Genomic DNA, 20,537 nt, shown 5'->3' with positions numbered 1-20,537 from the left:
ACATAGCACATAGTCCAACATAGTGTAGTGGGCTGTACAAGCAAGCTAGCCGCATTGTTTCCAACACAAAGACGGGGAAATGCCTATGGAGAGCAGGAAGACAGCGGGATCTGCTATAGGAATCAGGGGCAAGTGCTAATGAAATGCATATTTCTGCTGATTTAGAAAAGATCTTTTTCTGGGGTGGAAGGGAGCTTCAGGAACCATCATACTGTGTCTTTAAGAACAGTGTAACACTATGGGAGGTGGTCTTGTCACTCAGGGTTAAGTAGCCAATCAGACATCTGCCAGTCAGTGTCGGGCAGGGTCCTTCCGGCAGCCAGCTTCAGGCTTGGCTTTGAAGAGAAGCTGGCACCAATGGTTTTGTGTGCTGTGCGGGGAGTTTTGCTGTGGGGAGCTGAGCAGAGAGCATGGGCAAGCTGTAAAAGCAGGACATGGTGAGCTTGCGGCTGCTATCCCCAGAGTAGGAGCGGTCAGTTGAGCCGTGGGAAGCCAGTGTTGTGGGTCGTCCCTTGCCAGAGTGGGAGCCAGTGGCCAGACTCGGGTTTGGCATGCTCCTGCCTGCTCCTGCCTGGTCCAGCATTGTCCGGCTGGTCCTGCATTTTCCAGTGCGGTTCTGCATAGTCCTGCGTGGTCCTGTGTGGTTCTGTGTGATCTTTGCAATTCCGCTGGGCCTGTCTGGCAGCCTCTGAGTAACTCTGCTGCCTACGTCTGTGCAGAGAATTTGGGAGTGGGACTGTGCTTTGAACTAGCGTGGCTGACACCCTTGAGAAATGCCGGCGCTCTTAGTGCTTGTGTTGTCTTTATGGAACACAGATTTATCAAACTCCGAGTGCACTCATCCCTCTAGTATCTTCCAGAAGGTCTTCACTTTGAACATTTAGGTTTAGGATCCACCTGGAGTTAGTTCTGTGGCGCTTGTTGGAGTAGCACCCCACTGCTAAACTACGATGTGGAAGAGTAGAGCTGATGATAATGGAAGTGACGGCACAAGGACTTACCAGTCCTTAGGAGACATTAAGTCACAAAGTAGAATTAAAGTAAGGGAGGGCGGCGTCCCAAACACCCCAAAGATAAGTAGTTGCTAACCACACCTGTTAGAGATCAGTATAAGATGTAAATGTTTGTTATCCAAGAATTAACCAGCTACATTCTCACAACAAAGGAGACCAGCCTGATTTACAACCAGCAGAAAGGCCCATCCCTCCATTAAAAAAAAACAGCCTCTAAAAGCTGCTCAAGGGACCACTACAGGGTCACAACTAACAAAAAGACCTTGTGTGATGTAAAGGTACAGTAATTCTAGAACAGCAGCATCTCCAGTCTTTTAGAAAAGCAATTTTGAGTCAGGGTCTTCTTTGTTGCTTGAGGTGGACTTGGACCCTGTCTACCCCTCAGGGCATTGCCCTTGTTATGCTCCTGACTAACCACACTAAAGCTGGCAATACACACCTGCAGCACAAGAGTACTAAGATTACCAGTTTGAGACACAAAGTGGACTGCCTGTTGCGAACAGGGAAAGGGTTTGTGTGTGGAACAAAGCTTCTCCCTTCAGACCAGAAGAGGAGGAACAGTGTACTGTCCACACTGTAGGGGGAAACAGACTAGACAGCAGCTAGATCACTGACTGATGTTGAAGGCAGTGAGCTGCAAGGGTCTCCATTACAATGAAGGACTGATGGGGCATGGTGAGTGACTTTCTCTGTAATTTCCTTGATGTATTAATTTCTTCCATGTGACTGAAGACAGATAGAATTGGTGGGTGTACATTTTTGGAAGGTTGGCTTGAACTACTAAGTATTCAGTTTCTAATTAGCAAACACTCCAATTCAGATGTGTGCAATTCTGGTTGACACAGCTAAGTCAGCTGAGAGTTTTGAGACACAGGCCTTTGGCTGTAACTCCATGTCTTAGCTTACAGCACTCAGTGGCTAACATTTACATGGGACAGAGTCATACACTCTTTTATGAATGGCATTCCCTCTACCAGGATAGTGTCTACTCCATTTCAAAGTCAGTAGAGCTAAGTGTTCTTCCAATTATTTTTATCATTTTAAAACATCAATTCTTGGTATCATTTTTAAAATTCATTTTTAAAAATGCATTACGTCTCTCTATTTTTTAATATTTTACTATTTTAAGAATTTTATTCCATTTTTTCTTAAATGCTTTTTATTTATTTATGTATTTATTTATATTAATTTAGGGCAGTGGTTTCTAACCTCGGCGTTCACATCTCCGAGCTTTGGAGGATCAAGTGACCCTATCACAGGAGTGGCCTAAGACCACTGGAAAACACAGATATTTATATTGTAATTCATAACAGTAGCAAAAGTATAGTTATGAAGTAGCAGTGAAAATAATTTTGTTGTTGGGGTCACAACATCATGAGGAACTGTCTGAATGGGTCACAGTATTAGGATGATTGAGAACCACTGGTTCAGATCAATGTTTCCTGTAGCTCAGGCTCACCTCACACTATACAATTGGGAATCACTTTGAATACCTAATGCTGCCTCTGTGGCCCAGTGCTGGGCAGCAGTCCTTGACTGCTCTTTGGGAGGAAAATAGACCAGTGAATGAGTATCCTCTAACTTCTCTAAATTTTAATGTGAATTTGCAAATGAAGTGGGACCTGTGTATGAATTGAGTTCACTGACCAACTGTAAAGTAGGTGTAGTCACAGTGGAGAAGGGTATTGTACCAGTTCAACATAAATAGAGAAGAAAGAAATTCTCTACAGTGATGTCACAGTCCTGAGACAGGCCAGGGATAGTTGAAATAAACTCCTTTTTGTCTTGCATGGAAGGAGCTTTGGCCTTTTTCTCCTCCTCCTCCTCCTCCTGTTCTTCAGTTTAATTTATTTGATTTTTCTTTTTTCAAAAAGAAAACAAACTATCTTTTTTGCAGTTCCCTCTCCCTCCCCTCCTCCCATCCCCTTCACCTATCTCTCCACCCTACCCTCCAAGGTTAATCTTAAATAAAAAAAAAAACAGGCGTACATTCACCTGGAAAGGAAAAAAAGACAAAATCGCCTGGCAAAACTGAGAACGTGGGAGTCGGGGGAGAAGAAAGGATGCAAGGGAAAGAGGAGGGGAGAAAGGAAGATGAGAAAAGAACTTGAGGGAATGGAATAGTTGAGGTGGAGGAAGGACAGAGATGAGAACAAGGAAAGAGATATTTTGATTGAGGGAGCCATTATGGGACTAGCAAGAAACCTGACACTGGAAAAATTCCCAATAATTCACAAGGATGACCCCAGCTAAGACCCCAAGAAATAGTGGAGAGGGTGCTTGAACTGGCCTTGCCCTGTAGTCAGATTGATGAATAGCTTTGACCTTCTGATCCACCCTGCAAAGAGGCAAGAACAGCCTTGTTCTGAGCTGAAAACAGCTCAACAGAGCCATCCAACTAAGAGCAATGACCACAGTGATGATAGGTGACATTTCGTTGATGTTTTCTGTATTTGTTTTTCTCTGTCCTTTGTTTTTATAAGAATTGTGGCATCGATACATCTTAGAAGAAAAAAATCATAATTGACAGGTATCATAGGCTCCAAAGCCTATTTTCATAGTGCCTTTTCCTTGATTTCCATCTGAAATTTTGTGGTACAAGATGAACACGCCAGAGGCATTTCTTTCCATCCCTTTTTTCCTTTTATTTTAAAACTAATCTTATTTTACTACCAATTCCAATTCCTTCTCCTTCCTGTCCTATCATTTATCCCATCTTCTCCCCACACCACCCCTAATCCAAACCTCAGAGAGGGTGAGGCCTCACATAGTAATTCAACAACATCTGTCACATCACTTGAGGCAGAATTAAGGCCCTCACCCCTGTACCTAAGCTGAACAAGGTATTCTTTCTTAGGGAATGGGCTCCAAAGAGCCAGTTCATGCACTAGGGATAAATACTGGTTCCATAGCCAGTGGTCCAACCAACTGCCCATGCCACACAACTGTCACGCTCATTCAGAGGGCCGAGTTTCGTCTTATGCGTTTTCCTCAGCTGTCAGTCTGGGGTAAGTGAGCTCCCACTAGCTAGTCAGCTGTTTCTGTGACTTTTCCAATCATGGTTTTGACCCCTTTGCTCATACTGTTGCTCCTCCCCCCCTGTATGACTGGACTCAGGAGTTTGGTCCTGTGCTTAGCTGTGGATCTCTGCATCTGCTTCCATCAGTTATTGGATGATGACAATTAAGGTAGTCATCAATCTGTTTACAGGGAAAGGGCAATTTAGGTGCCCCCCCACTCATGTTTAGATTCTTACTGGGGTCATCCTTGTGGTTTCCTGGGAGTGCCTGGTTTCTTGCTGACCCCATCATGTCTCCCTCTTTCAAGGTATCTCTTTCATAGATTGTCCTTTATCCAACTTGATCTTCTCAATCCCTCATGTTCTCCTCTGCTCTTCTTCTCCTCTTCCCACTCCTCTACCAACCTCCCCCTCCCCAATGCTGCCTATTTACTAAAGATACCTTACCTACTTCCCCTTCCTGGGGGTTCTCCTTGTTTCTTGTTCTCTGGGGTTGTAAGCTGGTTATCCTTTGTCTTATGTCTAATATTCATATTTGTGAATGAATACATACCATGTTTGTCTTTCTGTGTCTGGGTTACTTCACTCAGGATGTTTTTTTTCTAATTCTATCCATTTGCCTGCAAATTTCAAGATGTCATTGTTTTTAGCAGCTGAATAATATTCCATTGTGTAAATGTACCACATTTTCTTTATCCATTCTTCTGTTGAGGAACATCTAGGTTGTTTCCAGGTTTTGACTATTACAAAAATGCTGCTAGGAACATAGTTGAGCAAATGTCCATGTGGTATGAATCTGCATCCTTGAGGGTATATGCCCAACAGTGTTATTGCTGGGTCTTGGATTAAATTGATTCCTAATTTTTGAGAAGCCGCCAAAGTGGCTGTACAGGTTTGCACTCCCACCAGCAAATTAGGAGTATTCCTCTTACTCTGTATACTTGTCATTAGTGTTTTTGATCTTAGCCGTTTTCACTGGCACAAGGTAATATCTCAGAGTCATTTTGATTTGCATTTCTCTGATGGCCAAGGATGTTGAGGAGCTCCTTAACTGCCTTTTAGCCATTAGAGATTCCTCTGTTGAGAATCTTCTGTTTAGATCTGTACCCCATTTTTGAATTGGATTATTTGGTATTTTAATATCTAGTTTCTTGAGTTCTTTGTATATTTTGGAGATCAACCCTCTGTCTGAAGTGTAGTTAGTGAAATTTTTTTCCTATTCTCTAGGCTTCTGTTTTGTTTTCCTGATAGTGTCCTTTGCCTTACAGAAGCTTCTCAGTTTCATGAGGCCCCATTTATTCATTGTGTCTCTTAGTGTCTGTGCTACTCGTGTCACATTTAGGAAGTGGTCTCCCGTGCCAATGCGTTCAAGTGTACTTCTCACTTTCACTTCTTTGAGGTTCGTTGTGGTTGGATTTATGTTGAGGTCTTTGATCCATTTGAACTTGAGTTTTATGCATGGGGGTAGATATGAATCTATTTGCATATTTCTGCATATTGACATCCAGTTATGCCAGTACCATTTGTTCAAGACATTCTTTTTACCATTATATAATTTTAGCTTCTTTGTAAAATCAGATGTTCATAGGTGTGTGGATTAATATCAGGGTCTTTTATTCAATTCCTTCGGTTCACCTGTCTCCTTTTGTGCCAATATCAAACTGTTTTCATTACTATAGCATTATAGTAGAACTTAAAATCAGGGATGGTGATGATGCCAGAATTACCTTTCTTGTACAGGATTGTTTTGGCTCTTCTGTTTTTTTTTCTTTTTTCATATGAAGTTGAGTATTGTTCTTTCAAGGCCTGTGAAGAATTTTGCTAGGATTTTGATGGGAGTTGCATTCAATCTGTAGATTACTTTTGGTAAGATTGCAGTTTTTACTATGTTGATCCTACCTATTCAAAAGCATGGGAGATCTTTCCATTTTCTGATATATTCTTTGATTTCTTTCTTTAAAAATTTAAATTTCTTTCCAGAGTGGTTGCACAAGTTTGCATTCCCACCAGCAATGGGTGAGTGTACCCCTTTCTCCACAACCTCTCCAGCAAAGGCTATCATTGGTGTTTTTATTTTAGCCATTCTGACAGGTGTAAGATGTTATCTTAAAGTTGTCTTGATTTGCATTTCCCTGATCGCTAAGGAAGTTGAGCATGACCTTAAGTGTCTTTTGGCCATTTGAAGTTCTTCTGTTGAGAATTCTCTGTTCAGCTCAGTGCCCCATTTTATAATTGGGTTGATTAGCCTTTTACGGTCTAGTTTCATGATTTCTTTATATATTTTGGAGATCAGACCTTTGTCAGTTGCAGGGTTGGTGAAGATCTTCTCCCAGTAAGTGGGTTGCCACTCTGGAAAGCAGTGTGGCGGTTTCTCAGGAAATTCGGGATCAACCTACCCCTGGATCCAGCAATACCACTCTTGGGAATATACCCAAGAGAGGCCCTATCATACAACAAAAGTATATGCTCAACTATGTTCATAGCAGCATTGTTTGTAATAGCCAGAACCTGGAAACAACCTAGATGCCCTTCAATGGAAGAATGGATGAAGAAAGTATGGAATATATACATATTAGAGTACTATTCAGCAGTAAAAAACAAGGACTTCTTGAATTTTGCATACAAATGGATGGAAATAGAAAACACTATCCTGAGTGAGGTAAGCCAGACCCAAAAAGAGGAACATGGGATGTACTCACTCATATTTGGTTTCTAGCCATAAATAAAGGACATTGAGCTTATAATTCATGTTCCTTGAGAAGCTAAATAAGAAGGTGAATCCAAAGACAAACACATAGGCATCCTCCTGAATATTAACCTTCATCAGGCGATGAAAGGAGACAAAGACAGAGACCCACATTGGAGCACCGGACAGAAATCTCAAGGTCCAAATCAGGAGCAGAAGGAGACGGAGCACGAGCAAGGAACTCAGGACCACGAGGGGTGCACCCACACACTGAGACAATGGGGATGTTCTATTGGGAACTCACCAAGGCCAGCTGGCCTGGGTCTGAAAAAGCATGGGATAAATCCGGACTAGCTGAACATAGCGGACAATGAGGACTACTGAGAACTCAAGAACAATCACAGTGGGTTTTTGATCCTATTGCACGTACTGGCTTTCGGGGAGCCTAGGCAGTTTGGATGCTCACCTTACTAGACCTGGATGGAGGTGGGTGGTCCTTGGACTTCCCACAGGTCAGGGAACCCTGATTGCTCTTCGAGCAGATGAGGGAGCGGGACTTGATGGGGGGGGAGGGGGAAGGAAATGGGAGGCGGTGGCGGGGAGGAGGCAGAAATCCTTAATAAATAAATAAATTTAAAAAAATTAAATTTCTTGTCATACAGGTCTTTCACTTGATTGCTTAGAGTTACCTGCAAGATATTTTATGTTATTTGTGGCTATTGTGAAGGGTGATGATTCCCTGATTACTTTCTCCGCCTGTTTATCATCTGTATATCTGAGGGCTATTGATTTTTTAAGTTAATCTTGTATCCTTCCATATTACTGGAGGTATTTATTGGCTGGAGGAGGTTCCTAGCAGAATTTTTGGAGCCACTTATTTAAACTATCATATCATCTTCAAATAGCGAAAGTCTGACTTCTTCCTTTCCAATTTGTATCCCCTTGATCTCCTTTTGTTGTCTTATTGTTCAAGCTAGAACTTCAAGTACTACATTAAATAGATAGGGAGAGAGTGGACAGCCTTGTCTTATTCTTGATTTTAGTGGAATTGCTTTGAGTTTCCATTTAGTTTGGTGTTGGCCGTTGGCTTGTTGTATATTGCCTTTAATATGTTTAGATATATTCCTTGTATCCCTGCTCTCTGCAAGACCTTTATCATGAAAGGTGTTGGATATCATGAAATCAAATTGCTATAGTTGAACTAGTCCACCAAATATAGAAGATCTGGGTAAAATGGGCCTTGCCTAACAGGACTATTATTTTCCTTGCTTAAGATGTATAACCACGGCCGGGCGATGGTGGCGCACGCCTTTAATCCCAGCACTCGGGAGGCAGAGGCAGGCGGATCTCTGCAAGTTCGAGACCAGCCTGGTCTACAGAGCTAGTTCCAGGACAGACTCCAAAGCCACAGAGAAACCCTGTCTCGAAAAACCAAAAAAAAAAAAAAAAAAAAAAAAAGATGTATAACCACGGAGGGGGGGGGGGGGGGGGCTGTGAGTAATCCTTGGTTTGATCTCATCCAAATCCCTAGTCTCTAGAACACATGGGCAGGAATTTGTTTCAACTTTTAAAAATAATTTTTTGTGATTATGACTACATCATGCCCACATTCGTTTTCCTGCCTATAAGCCCTACCATTGACCGCTCTTTGTTTTAGAATTCATGCTCTGTTTTTCTTTACTAACAGTTTCACAGTAACAACAGTTACAGTTTGAATGTGACCTGTGTTTGACTGCAGGACTTCCCAGATTTGAAGCAAAGGTTTGGCTGCACTGTACAATCACTGTGGATTGGGATTTGTACCAAAAGGGCTATGTGCCTTGGAAGAAGAACAGGAAGTGCTCTGGGAGGCTGGAAGAATTTCTACTAAAATAAATATTTCCCACATTAGGACTCTAGGATGTAAGGGCAGAGTCCCGAATGCCTTTGCTCTCTGTGAAATTTGATCTCTGATAACCCAGTAGGGGAGCTGCTACTGTCTTGAGTCCCAGCTGGGTTACCTTAGATAATGTAGGATGCTGAAAAGCCTTAGCAATTAGGAGTACCAGTGGGAGGTAGCTTGCAGGTTTGCTACAGTTCACAACATTATACAATAATTGCTCAGCATCTTTTCACAAACGACTTATCAGAGCCAAGAGATGTGATAAAGGCTAAACCAAAAAAGCAAGGTATTTTACCATTATTGATTTGTAAGTAAGTGGTTGTCCATTGCTATAGATTTTTCTCTGTAACTGGCTTCTCTTCTGCTTGTTACATATTTGGGAATTAATTCCGTAGTTCAGAATAGTTTCCCACTGCCAAGCCTTGTTCCTCTCCTAAATGCAGAGATCTGCCTTCCTGTGGTTATCTTTATCAGCTGGCTTTTGGATGGTGTTTAGGGTCCAGGCAAAGAACATCCCATTTAAGATATTCACAGATCTCCAAAGACATAGAATTACTACCTGCCCAAACTGTTCCTCTGATCAGAATGGCTGATAACAGTATAGCCCAGAACTGATCATTTAGAGGCCCACGTCTGTTCTTTGCTTAGAGCAGTAAGTCTAACTCCAGACCTAGACCTATAGAAACTGCAGCGTCTGATGTATGTGCTATTTGATCAAGAGCCATCAGCTTCTCCCAGACTGTTTTTGTACGTTGCCTAGTTACCTGGTAGCTTCTATGCATACTGAGAGAAAAGAAGTGGCTTGTTGATTTAAACAACCTGTGTCCTATTCATAATTTTACTGCCACCTAGCTCTCAAATAATTCATATACATGGATGCTTGTTCTTTCTTATGAATGCCTGGCCTTAGCTTAGCTTGTTTCTAGCCAACGTTTCTTAACTAAATTATCCCATTTACCTTTTGTCTTTGGGCTTTTATCTTTTTCTATTCTATATACCTTTCTTTACTTCTTACTCCATGGCTTGCTTTGTAGCTGGGTATCTGGCCACTGGTGTCCTCTCATTTTCTTGCTCCTCCTTCCTCCCCACCCTGATTTCTCCTTTCATTTCTTCTCTTTCCCTACCTGTCCTGCCTATCAATTTTTCCTGCCAAGCTGTTAGCTATTAAGCTCCTGCTGTGCTTCAGCTTTGCCTTGGTCCAATCTTCTCTTCAATGTATCTCTATTTCTCTTTTGGAATGTGAGTGGCATTCTGTGCCATCATTGCTTGGAAAGATTTAACTTGTATTCTGATTTTACAAGATATCACTGTTAAGAGTTGTCTTGAGTGTCAAAAGAGATTTTGGCCATTTTAGCAGGATAAGGGCTGTTGCAGACTATGAGATTCATTGAAGTGAATAAATACATTTTTTTCATGGATGGCCATGAGCCTATAGTGACCTGGGTCATAAGTGGTCAATTGAATGAAAAACCTTCCATATAGGATGATATATTTGAATTTGTAACCTCTTCTTAGTGACATTCTTTCCATTACTTGTGAATCCTTAGTAGGCAAAGGCTTTCTGGATGAGATTCCTCACTAGGGGTGTGATATGAGTCTTCAGAGCCTCAACCCATTTCCTATACTTTGTATTTGATGGTGTAAGTCACAGAACAATCCCACACCAGTTCAGAACAATAAATAATAAAAGGGTTATTTATTTAAGGGGAAAACTACAGATTACTGTCCTAGATAACCATCCTCTGCACAAACAGGAACAGATTCTAGCAGCCAGAAGCAAGAGAGTGGGTGCACACTTACAGCTGCTTTTACAGTATCTAAGACCATGCCCAAGTGTGCTGGTATCTTAAAGGTTATTGGCTGAAAGAGCAGAATGTGCTCCCACAGCACTTCCCCCTTTTGTTTAAATAAGAGAGTTCCAAACCCAATACAAAACTATATACACTAGGAACAGATATCAAGTATAATCAGAATCACAACCAGCATAAACAATATTAAACAGGGAACATATGCTAAATGTTTTAATAAACATTCTATCCTATGGAGTCTAAGACTTGTATAGGACATGGCTTGGCTAGATCATAAGAGTACAGTAACTACGACTATCTAATCTTCAACCCCTGAGAAAGGAGATAATATTACTTGAGCAGGCAGGAAGTACAATCAAGTAGCTTCCAAAGTGAGCAATATATGATGGGGACAATTAGCTACCTGAGCAATCACCCAAAGTCTCATTTTGCAATGTTGAAGCAACCAACTTTGACTAAGGCCTATTGTAACTGACAGACTATTTTCAGAGGCAGGAAATTTTTCAAAACCGTCTTACCCTGTCTTGGCAAGATTTGACAGTCCTACTTATCCATTTCTGCATACCATATACCTTGTCAGTGCTTGAGACATGGGCAATTCCTTGCTTAAAGTCCAGTTTTGCCAAGAAGAAAACAAACTCTGAGAGGAGTGTCTTCTGTGCTCAACATTCTCCCGGGAAGAGATTGCTGCTGTCAGAAGCAATTGTGTTTCACATCGACAGAACCCTAAGTTATTTAAATGCCATGTTTCTCAGATCCTCAAAGTGGTTGAAGATTACCTATCTAGACAGAATACAAACTCTATGTATCTAAAGAACGTAATTGATCTGACTGTATGTACAATAAACATGAACAACTATTGACCTATAATAATTAATACCTGTATAACTTCAAGACTAAAGCTTCATGTCAGAATATTAAATAATCTGAAAACAAATGTGCAACAAATGAGGACAATGACCTCAAAATGTAAACAATCTATAAGTATATTGATCAGGTGTAGGAGTAATATATAATGCAATATGACAAAGTATTGGAACAGGGTGGGGATATTGCTCATTCCCTGTAGGAGGACAGTCCATTAATATCTCCTAGTAGGCTGAGAATTATTATAAGTAGGCACTGTGAAGGCAAACTTTTTCTCTATCTTTTTCTTGTAAAGGTATAATGAAGAAACAATCCTTTAAATCAGTAACTATGAGAGGCCATCCTTTTGGTAACAGACAAGGCAGAGGAATTCCAGATTGTAGAGGGCCTATAGGTTGAATAATCTTGTTGATAGCCCTTAGATCTGTCACCATTCTCCATTTTCCAGATTTCTTTTTAACAACAAATATATGAGAATTCCAAGGGCTGGTTGATTCTTCAATATGATAAACATCTAGTTGCTCTTGTACCAGCTGTTCCAAAGCCTGCCACTTTTCTTCAGCTAGAGGCCACTGCTTAACCCATATTGGTTTTTCAGTTAACCATTTTAAAGGTAGGGCTGTTGGTATCTGTGAACGTTTATCAATTGCTTTGTGTTCTTGTACAGCCCAATGGCTGGTGTCCATTGCCTATAATATCTTCTAATATTTTCTTCAGAAACATAAGTTTTTGGGGCTGCAGGAATGTTGATCTGGGTATTCCATTGCTGCATTATGCACGACCCCACATTCACTGCACTATTGGCAATATATGGCCTCAGTCTTCCTATTTGTTCATCTGGTCCTATGCATTCAACCCATCTCATGCTTTGTTTTACCTGAGGTAGTGTTCCAATTCCCAGGAACTGAACATCTACCTCTTGAAGAGGCCAATTCAGATTCCAAGATCTGGAGTAATGGTACTTACATTCACACCCATGTCTAGTAAGCCTTTAGTAAAAATGCCATTCATACACACTCTTAGCTTTGGTCTTTGATCATTTATAGAAATCTGCCAGAATATGTTTCCTCTGTCCTACTGGAGTTTTTTTATTCATCTTCCACATTTAACCCATCATTCAGACCAGTATTGTTAACAGTAGGCATTGGATTTTTTAATTTGCCTGGCGAGACACATTCTCCACAGTAACTGATAATGACTGGACCACATTTGTCTTGGGGGCCTGCAAGAGGCCCACCATGACATTTCCTATTGGTATTGGGTTGATTCATTGGTTCAATGTCGGCCTTTACCAAACCTCTTACATATACCTGAAGGTTGAGTCCTCCTCTTTCTGCCATTTGCAGAGGATACATTATTCCTAAGCATCTTTTCTCTACAATCCCTTCTCAGATGTCCCATTCTACCACAATTAATACATTTGGTATTTTGATGTCTTCTCTTACCATTGGAAATTGCTTTTCCTACCCAAACTTCAGGACACATACTCAAGTGTCTCGACGTTCATTGTGTGCAAGACCCATTCATCTATGGGTGTTGATCTTATCTCTAAAGGCCCAAGGAAACTTTTGAATTCTATGTTGGCATTCTCATAAGTCAAAGATTCAAATTATACATCTAGCTTTTGGGTCAGTTACCCCTATTTGTACAGGCCTAGCTAGTCTTTGCAAAAAGTCACTAAAAGGTTCTCTCTGACCCTGTTTAACCCTAAGATATGATTCAACTCTCTTTCTTAGTTCCTGGACCCTGTCCCAACCCTCTAAAACTGCTGTGCTACATAGGGACAAGGTGTGGTCATCATAAAGATCCTTAGGATCAGAGTAAAGTCCTTCACCTAGAATTTGATCTAGGGAAATCTCAAGTCCTTTTGCTTTTTCTTGTTGCTCTAAAATTCTTGCCTCCTCAAGAAGTATCTCCACTTTTTAATTGCAATCCACTTTCTAGCACTGCTGAGATTAACTGAATCCAATCTGGAGGTGTTGCTTTGATACTGAAAGACTATGTTTTGACCATTTCCCTAAGAAAGTTTATAAGTTACAATTGTTTGTTTAATTTCCTTTAGATCAGTCATACATATGGAGTCCCATGAATATTCTTTGGCAACCTTATGTTTCTTGGGGTCAAATACTTTTTCTGATGTTATTACTGGGAAGGCAGGCAGAACTCTGGGAAGCTATCCTGGAGATTTGTAGGTACCGAAGAGGTTAAATTTCGCCTTTTTACCTTTTGTTTCTGGTCATCAAATTTGATAATTTCCTCATTCTTTTCAAATCTGTTTACCACTGCCTTTTTTAATGTCTGGATCTCCTGTCCAGTGCTCTGCTCTAATGCCCTCATTGAGGATTCAAAGTTATGAAGTCTGTCCAGTAGAGATAATGTCTCATCATTGGACATAATCTTTATAGCATGCAGATTGCCTTCCTGGAGAGACATTCTATCAGTCAATCTGTCATACCCCTTTGACAGAGTCTGATTAATACTTTCAACAGTGCGATTTCTCTCAAATAATGTTTCAGAAACCACTGTCATTGATTAGGTTTATGTTTTATGAGCCAAATCAGCTGTATCCTTCTCCAGAGTGGTGAATCTTCCTTTAAATAAATTAATATCAGTCTGTACCATTTCTAAAAGTACTTCAGTTGACTGAGTTTTGTTAGTTAAATTGGCCATATCCTTCTTCAGATTTCCAACCTCTTTTTTTGAGGAGCCTTGTATCAGTCTGTAAAGACTGTACCATTTCTAAAAACGCCTCATTCTTAGCCCTATGGTCAAACCATACTTTTAAGAAAAAAATATTGAGGACAAGACTAATCCCTAGAATCAAAAATAGTGATGCAGAAGGGAAATCATACAACTCTTGTAAAACCTTGCACATGGTATAAGTAAAGAGGCTGTTGAAACCTTGGATGGTTAGGTTGTCTGACTTATTGACCTTTTAAATTAATAACTTATAATTTATATTTTGGATATTAAATCTTACCTGTGGTTTAATTAGCTGGATTAGGTACAATAACCATTACCTGCCAGTAGGTGTTATAAGCCCCCTATGAAACAAACTCAGCTGGATCCAGCAGTACACCTGGAATCATGTAACTAGTCTCAATCTGATTTTAGTGTGAAATGCTGAAGGATATGCTTTGATCAATAATTAGTTATTTAATAAAAAATCACAGACTATGTGCACCATGATTGGTCCTAATGGGTTAGCAGTCGCAACAGGACAGGGATAATAAGATAATAGCAGGCACCCAGCAAACTTGTATCCCATCTGAATTTCCCTGCAGTGTGTGGTGGTCGCACACAGACACTGGAGCAAGAGCATGGGGACTGGATGCCACTCTGAGGCAAGTAATAATATAATATAAAGAACTATGGCCGATATGTAGCAAGAAAAGCTACCACTTTGGGAAAATTCTATATCCAGATAAATTGCTGGCTCCATGCACAGGCCACGGCCAGCTGAGGGAGGTCTTGCACCAAGCTGGGTGCACCCCAAGCTGGCGGCATCAGCAGAGCTGGGGGTGCTCTAAAACCAAATGGTCTGGTGCCAGCTGAAGGCGTAAGTCACGAAACAATCCCACACCGGTTCAGAATTATGAATAGTAAAAGGGTTATTTATTTAATGGGAAAACAGCCCTCTGTGCAAGCAGGAACAGAGTCTAGCAGCCTGAAGCGGGAGCTGGAAACAAGAGAGCAGGTGCACGTTTATAGCTGCTTTTACAGTGTAAAAGACCATGCCCAAGTGTTCTGGTACCTTAAAGGCTATTGGCTAAAGGAGCAGAATGTGCTCCCACAACTCATATTTACTGTGTTGTGGTTGAAAATAATCAGCTATCTTCATTCTCATGCTGTCATGTCTTCCCCACCATTGTAGACTCCATCTCTACATCAAATCAAATATAGTACAAACAGTTGTTATAAAGTGCTAAGGCAATTGGTAGCCTGCTGTTTTATTTTTTTGTTTGTGTTTTCAAGGCAAGGTTTGTCTGTGTAGCCCTGACTATCCTGAACATAGCTTTGTATACCAGGCTGACCTCATACTCAGAGGTCTCTCTGAGTTTGACTCCAAAGTCCTGAAAGTAAAGGTGGACCAACATTTCTGGCTTTATTTGTTTTGATATTATTGGGTGAGGGCCCTGGAATATAGGTTTTTCACATGTCAGGCATATGCTGCTCTGCTGAGCTTCACAAACATCTTGGATTTTAAAATTGAGCAGAGGGTATCATTCTGATTCTCAGGATGGCATGTATTTATGACATTAATAGTGCTTGAATATTCTGAGTCATTGGATTACAGGTACATGAACTCCTTGCTTGTTGTGTTTGTTTGATTTTTTTTCAATCAATATGGCTATTTTAACTGCCTGTATGGATATGCACCACGTGGGTACCTGGTCCTCACAGTGATCTCAGAAATCCTGAACTTGGAATAATGGATAGTTGTGATCCCCATGTAAGTACTGGCAATTGTGCCCACCTATATGCAAGACCAGCAAGAACTCGTCACTACTGAGCTATCTCCCCAGCCCTGTGTTTAATATTTATGACAAACATTTATATTGCTAGTGTTTTCATCTGACTATTTGTAACTTCTTAAACATGAAGTGCCTTTTTGTCAAATTTTATTGCTGTTACAATTTAAATTAGGGCAATTCAGGTTTCCAGAAGGTGAATACAGAACTGGAGTGAATGCATACCTCTTTGTAGGCTCTTCAGTTAAAAACCTCTGAATTCTTTCTCTTTTTTATTTGTTTGACTGATTTTTGCAGTGAAAACATGGTCTTAATATGTACTTCTGCATGCCCTGGACTTGATTGCATAGACTTTGCTGGCATTCAACTCAGAGGCAGATATACCTGCCTCTGCCTTCTTAGTGCTGTGGTTAAAGGCTTATTTTTCTCTTTTGTAGTTTTTTAGTAATTCTTCATAGAAATTTTCTCATGTGTACGCTATACTGTTGATCTGGTTACTTGTCTCTCTCTGTTTGTTAATAGACATTTCTCTTTCAAGAGTGGGTGTTATCCCATTCAAAGGATACAGAAATGACAGAGTTGAACCTCTTATTCAGTTTCCTTGTAAAGTGACTTGATGATTCACTATAATACTTATGTCATGGAATGAGAGTGGGGAACACTAGAATTATATGACTGTACTGCAAAGAAGTAAACATCTACAGTATTGTCAGTATCACACTTTCTGATGTACACATGTATGGGATATTTTAGAATGCAGTGACCTATGATGATGTACATATCAACTTTTCTTGGGAAGAGTGGAATTTGCTGGATCCTTCCCAGAAGAATCTCTACAAAGATGTGATGCTGGAGACCTATAAGAACCTCACTGCTATAGGTAAAAAGTGAATTTTCCTTCATGTTTCCAAATAAAGGGACAACTGTTCCTTGGTTATTGATGCTCTTTTGTTGAGTGAGAAAGAAGAAGAATGAGATGAATAAGTCAGCCACGGTTCTAAGATTCAATAGAGATAGTAACTTGAATTTTGCAGGATGTTCAATAATATATGCATTTTATGATACTATATTTTAGGATACCATTGGGAAGACCATAATATTGAAGAACATTGTCAAAGTTCTAGAAGATATAACAGGTAATTTTCATGTGCAAGTTGCTACAAATGTGCCTCTGATGATTTTGTTATGTGTCCTGGAAGTTTTAAACAAAGGCAGTAGCATAAATAAGCACAGCTTAAAGTGCATTGATGATTATTACATTCTCCTGGAACAGTACCTCTCAATTTCAGGTAGGTAAGTTACATTTCAAAGGCATTCTTTTAAGAAAGAGGACAAGGAAACACCACCTTAACAAATAATACCTTTTGAATCATAGTAGCATGAGAATTATACTGTAGACCTGCCAATCCATTTATTTCATGCTACTCATATTATTGAGGAGGTGATAAGTATTACTCCTTAACCTTCTAATAAGCCAATAGTCCATAGTAAAGCTTGTATTACTCATATACTTTTTTCTGTGCTAAGTTTAGTGAGAGGTGCAGTTCAAATCAAGAGTCAAAGGACAATTGTTGTGGGTAAACTTCAATTCCTATATCAAAAGCCCAAGAGGAATAGAAAGTCAATCTGTGAGAATTCAATGGGGAAATCTTTTATTTGTTGTTCTTCTTTTACTACGTATACCATATGTTACTCTTGATAGAAGCATATGAGCATAGGGATATGAAAAAAATGTAACATGCCTCTCTCTCAGAACAATTATAAGATATGTAGTCCCCATGTTGAGTATACCTGCCGAATTTGATTCAAGTATTCAAGTAATTGGATCTCCACCATCACTGTTAATACACCAACAAACTTACACTGCAGAAAAACCCTATGAGTTCTAGGACTGTGTAAATACTCTAGTAGTTCTAGTTCATTTAGCAAATGTAATATCATTCACAGTATAGGAAAATTTATGAATGCAGTAAAGGTGGTAAAGCTCTAACTTTATCTAGTTCTTTTTAAATATGTGGAAAACATCATAGAATAAAAGTTTCTGTAAAGTGAACCATGAAATAAAGGAATTTACCATCACAGGTGTCTTCAAAGATGCAAAATGACACTTAACTAGAGGACACAACATGCGTCTAAACACAGCAATAAAACCTTAATATCTGATCCCTCTTTATAATTGAGAAAATAGTAAACTTCACATAGATATGAAGATTCAGCAGTGTATTGAATGTGGTAAAGCTTTTATATGTGCTAATTATTGTTGCAGGCATGAAAGAAATGAAATTGGAGAGAAACTTTCTGTATATACTCAATGTATTAAAGCCTTTGCATATGGCAGTCACCTTCAAAGAAATGCAAGAACATGTACTGGAGAGAAACCTTATGAATGTAATCAATGTGGTAAAGCCTTTGCACGTTACAGTCTTGTTCAAAGGCATAAAAGAACACATACTGGAGAGAAACCCTATGACTGTAATCAGTGTGGTAAAGCCTTTGCTCATTGCAACACTCTTCAAATCCACAAAAGAACACACACTGGAGAGAAACCCTATGAATGCAAGCAATGTGGTAAAGCCTTTACTCAACACAGCACTCTTCAATTGCATAAAAGAACCCATACTGGTGAGAAACCCTATGAATGTAATCAGTGTGGTAAAGCCTTTGCATGTCAAAGTAGTCTTCAACGGCATAAAAGAACACATACTGGAGAGAAACCCTATGACTGTGATCAATGTGGTAAAACATTTACATGCCAAAGTAGTCTTCAAATGCATAAAAGAACCCATACTGGAGAGAAACCTTATGAATGTAATCAGTGTGGTAAAGCCTTTGCATGTCAAAGTAGTCTTCAAAGGCATAAAAGAACACATACTGGAGAGAAACCCTATGAATGTAGTCAGTGTGGTAAGGGCTTTGCATGCCATAGTCATCTTCAAAGGCATAAAAGAACACATACTGGAGAGAAACCCTATGAATGCAATCAGTGTTGTAAAGCCTTTGCTCATCACAGTACTCTTCAAATGCATAAAAGAACACACACTGGAGAGAAACCCTATAAATGTCATCAGTGTGGTAAAGCCTTTGCTTATCACACTACTCTTCAAAGGCATAAAAGAACGCATACTGGAGAGAAACTGTATGAATGTAATCAATGTGGTAAATCTGTTTCGTGTCTTTTTCATCTTCAAATGCATAAAAGAATACATTGGAGAGAAACCCGAGAATGGAATTAGTGTGGTAAAGCCTTTGGATGTCACAATTATCTCTGAATGCATAGGAGAACCCATACTGGAGAGAAACCCTATGAATTTAATCAGTGTAGTCTTCAAAAACATCAGAAAAGTCATGCTGCAGTGAGACTATAAATATTGTTAATGTGGTAATGTTTTGTACTTTATACAGGAGTAAAACTTTTTGTGTATAATCAACCTAATAAAACTTTTGCATATTGCAATAATCTTTGAGTACCTGAAAAAAAAGTAAAGTCTTCTTCTTACAAATTATTTGGTAAGATCTTTACAATCTTTACAATCAGATAACCAACAGTATTTATTCTATAGAAAAAAATGACAGTGTCAACAATCTGTTCAAGCATTATGATGTCTGTTTTCATATTGATTGCACCAGCTAAGTCATGAACAAAACTGAATTTATAAATTATATGAAGCCTTATGTGTATGTAGGATAAAGAGATCACTCTTAGAGAGCAACAGGACTGTTATATCCAGCAGGGAGATCATTCCCCACTGTAGCACAACTTCAGGTATAGTCTGACTTCCTGACAGACAGGATTCTTTTCTACTCACAGGTATAGGTATCCAGGATACCTTTCCTTCATAGGTGTAGGTATAGCCTGATACGAGATAGTCAGCGTACCTTTCCTTCTAGAGCTGTAACACTTGCCCTATGAATTTAAATGATAATGTAACCCTTTTAGATTTTATGCTTCTCTTCAATTGTATGAAATAACAAATTCAAGTGGTAACTTTATGGATGTGTACTTGTTCCTTTTCTGTTGTGATATAATGTCTGTGTGTACTTATAAAAGCATTTATTTTGGCCCTTGGTTGCAGAGGGATATAGGATCACCATGAAAGTGGCATAGCAACAAGTGTCAGACATGGCAGCTAAAGCAGGAGCTTAAAAACTCACGTCCTTAAATTGCAGCATGAAGCAGAGAGTGGGAACTGCAAATGGTGTGTGGGTGTAAATTCTCAAAGCTTATCCCCAGTGGCATATTGTCTCTAGCAGAGCAGCATTTCCTAAATCTAGTGGTACCACCTACTTAGGAGGATTAATTTGTCCGACTTCAAGCCTAAGTGTTTGCTTTCTGTTTACGTGACCGAATTCATGGTGAAGAAAACTCTGTAAGTAAGCGGTTAGATGTCTCAACTCCTGTGTTAACAGGAATGAATGCTTACAAGAGAAAAATGTTCATGAGTGAAAAATTGTTTAAAGGGTTGTTTTAATTGTAGCTATGTGATGTCAGTTTGTGTTTGTGTGGGTGTGTGAGTGTGCATTCTATATATTGTGAGAACATTGGTTCCTTGGATCTTCTTGTAACAGGAATTACAGGAAGTTGTAAAAATGTGACCTTGGTCCTGGGAATGAGCATTTCTTAAACCCCCAGCCATGTATCTAGCATTGTAAATACTTTCTAGGTTATTTATATAATTTTAAGGTCTCCAAATAGGGACAAATTCATACAGAGAAAAACCCTATTTATATAAACAATTTTCTAAAGACTTTAGACATCATAGTTGTGTTCAGATTCAAGTACAAAATTATTT

At 39.6% G+C, this 20,537-nt stretch overlaps 1 protein-coding gene across 1 annotated transcript in view; it reads left to right on the top strand.

Annotated features, from left to right (window-relative positions):
* The first annotated feature begins 301 nt into the window (after window positions 1–301).
* The window catches only part of LOC121449205 (zinc finger protein 431-like), a 56,232-nt gene continuing 35,996 nt past the window's right edge, over window positions 302–20,537 (top strand). The window contains exons 1-4 of the mRNA XM_041653489.1: window positions 302–437; window positions 16,501–16,627; window positions 16,823–16,883; window positions 18,014–18,918. Of these exons, the coding sequence (XP_041509423.1) occupies window positions 435–437; window positions 16,501–16,627; window positions 16,823–16,883; window positions 18,014–18,918 (1,096 nt within the window). The 5' untranslated portion in view covers window positions 302–434. The remainder of the gene's footprint in view (window positions 438–16,500; window positions 16,628–16,822; window positions 16,884–18,013; window positions 18,919–20,537) is intronic.

Source organism: Microtus oregoni, unplaced genomic scaffold, assembly GCF_018167655.1.
Source record: "Microtus oregoni isolate MIOR12 unplaced genomic scaffold, Mior012 000006F_ref0000085, whole genome shotgun sequence".
NCBI lineage: Eukaryota > Metazoa > Chordata > Mammalia > Rodentia > Cricetidae > Microtus > Microtus oregoni.
The sequence above is the reverse complement of the archived record's forward strand: the minus strand, read 5'-3'. Positions and strand labels throughout refer to the sequence as shown.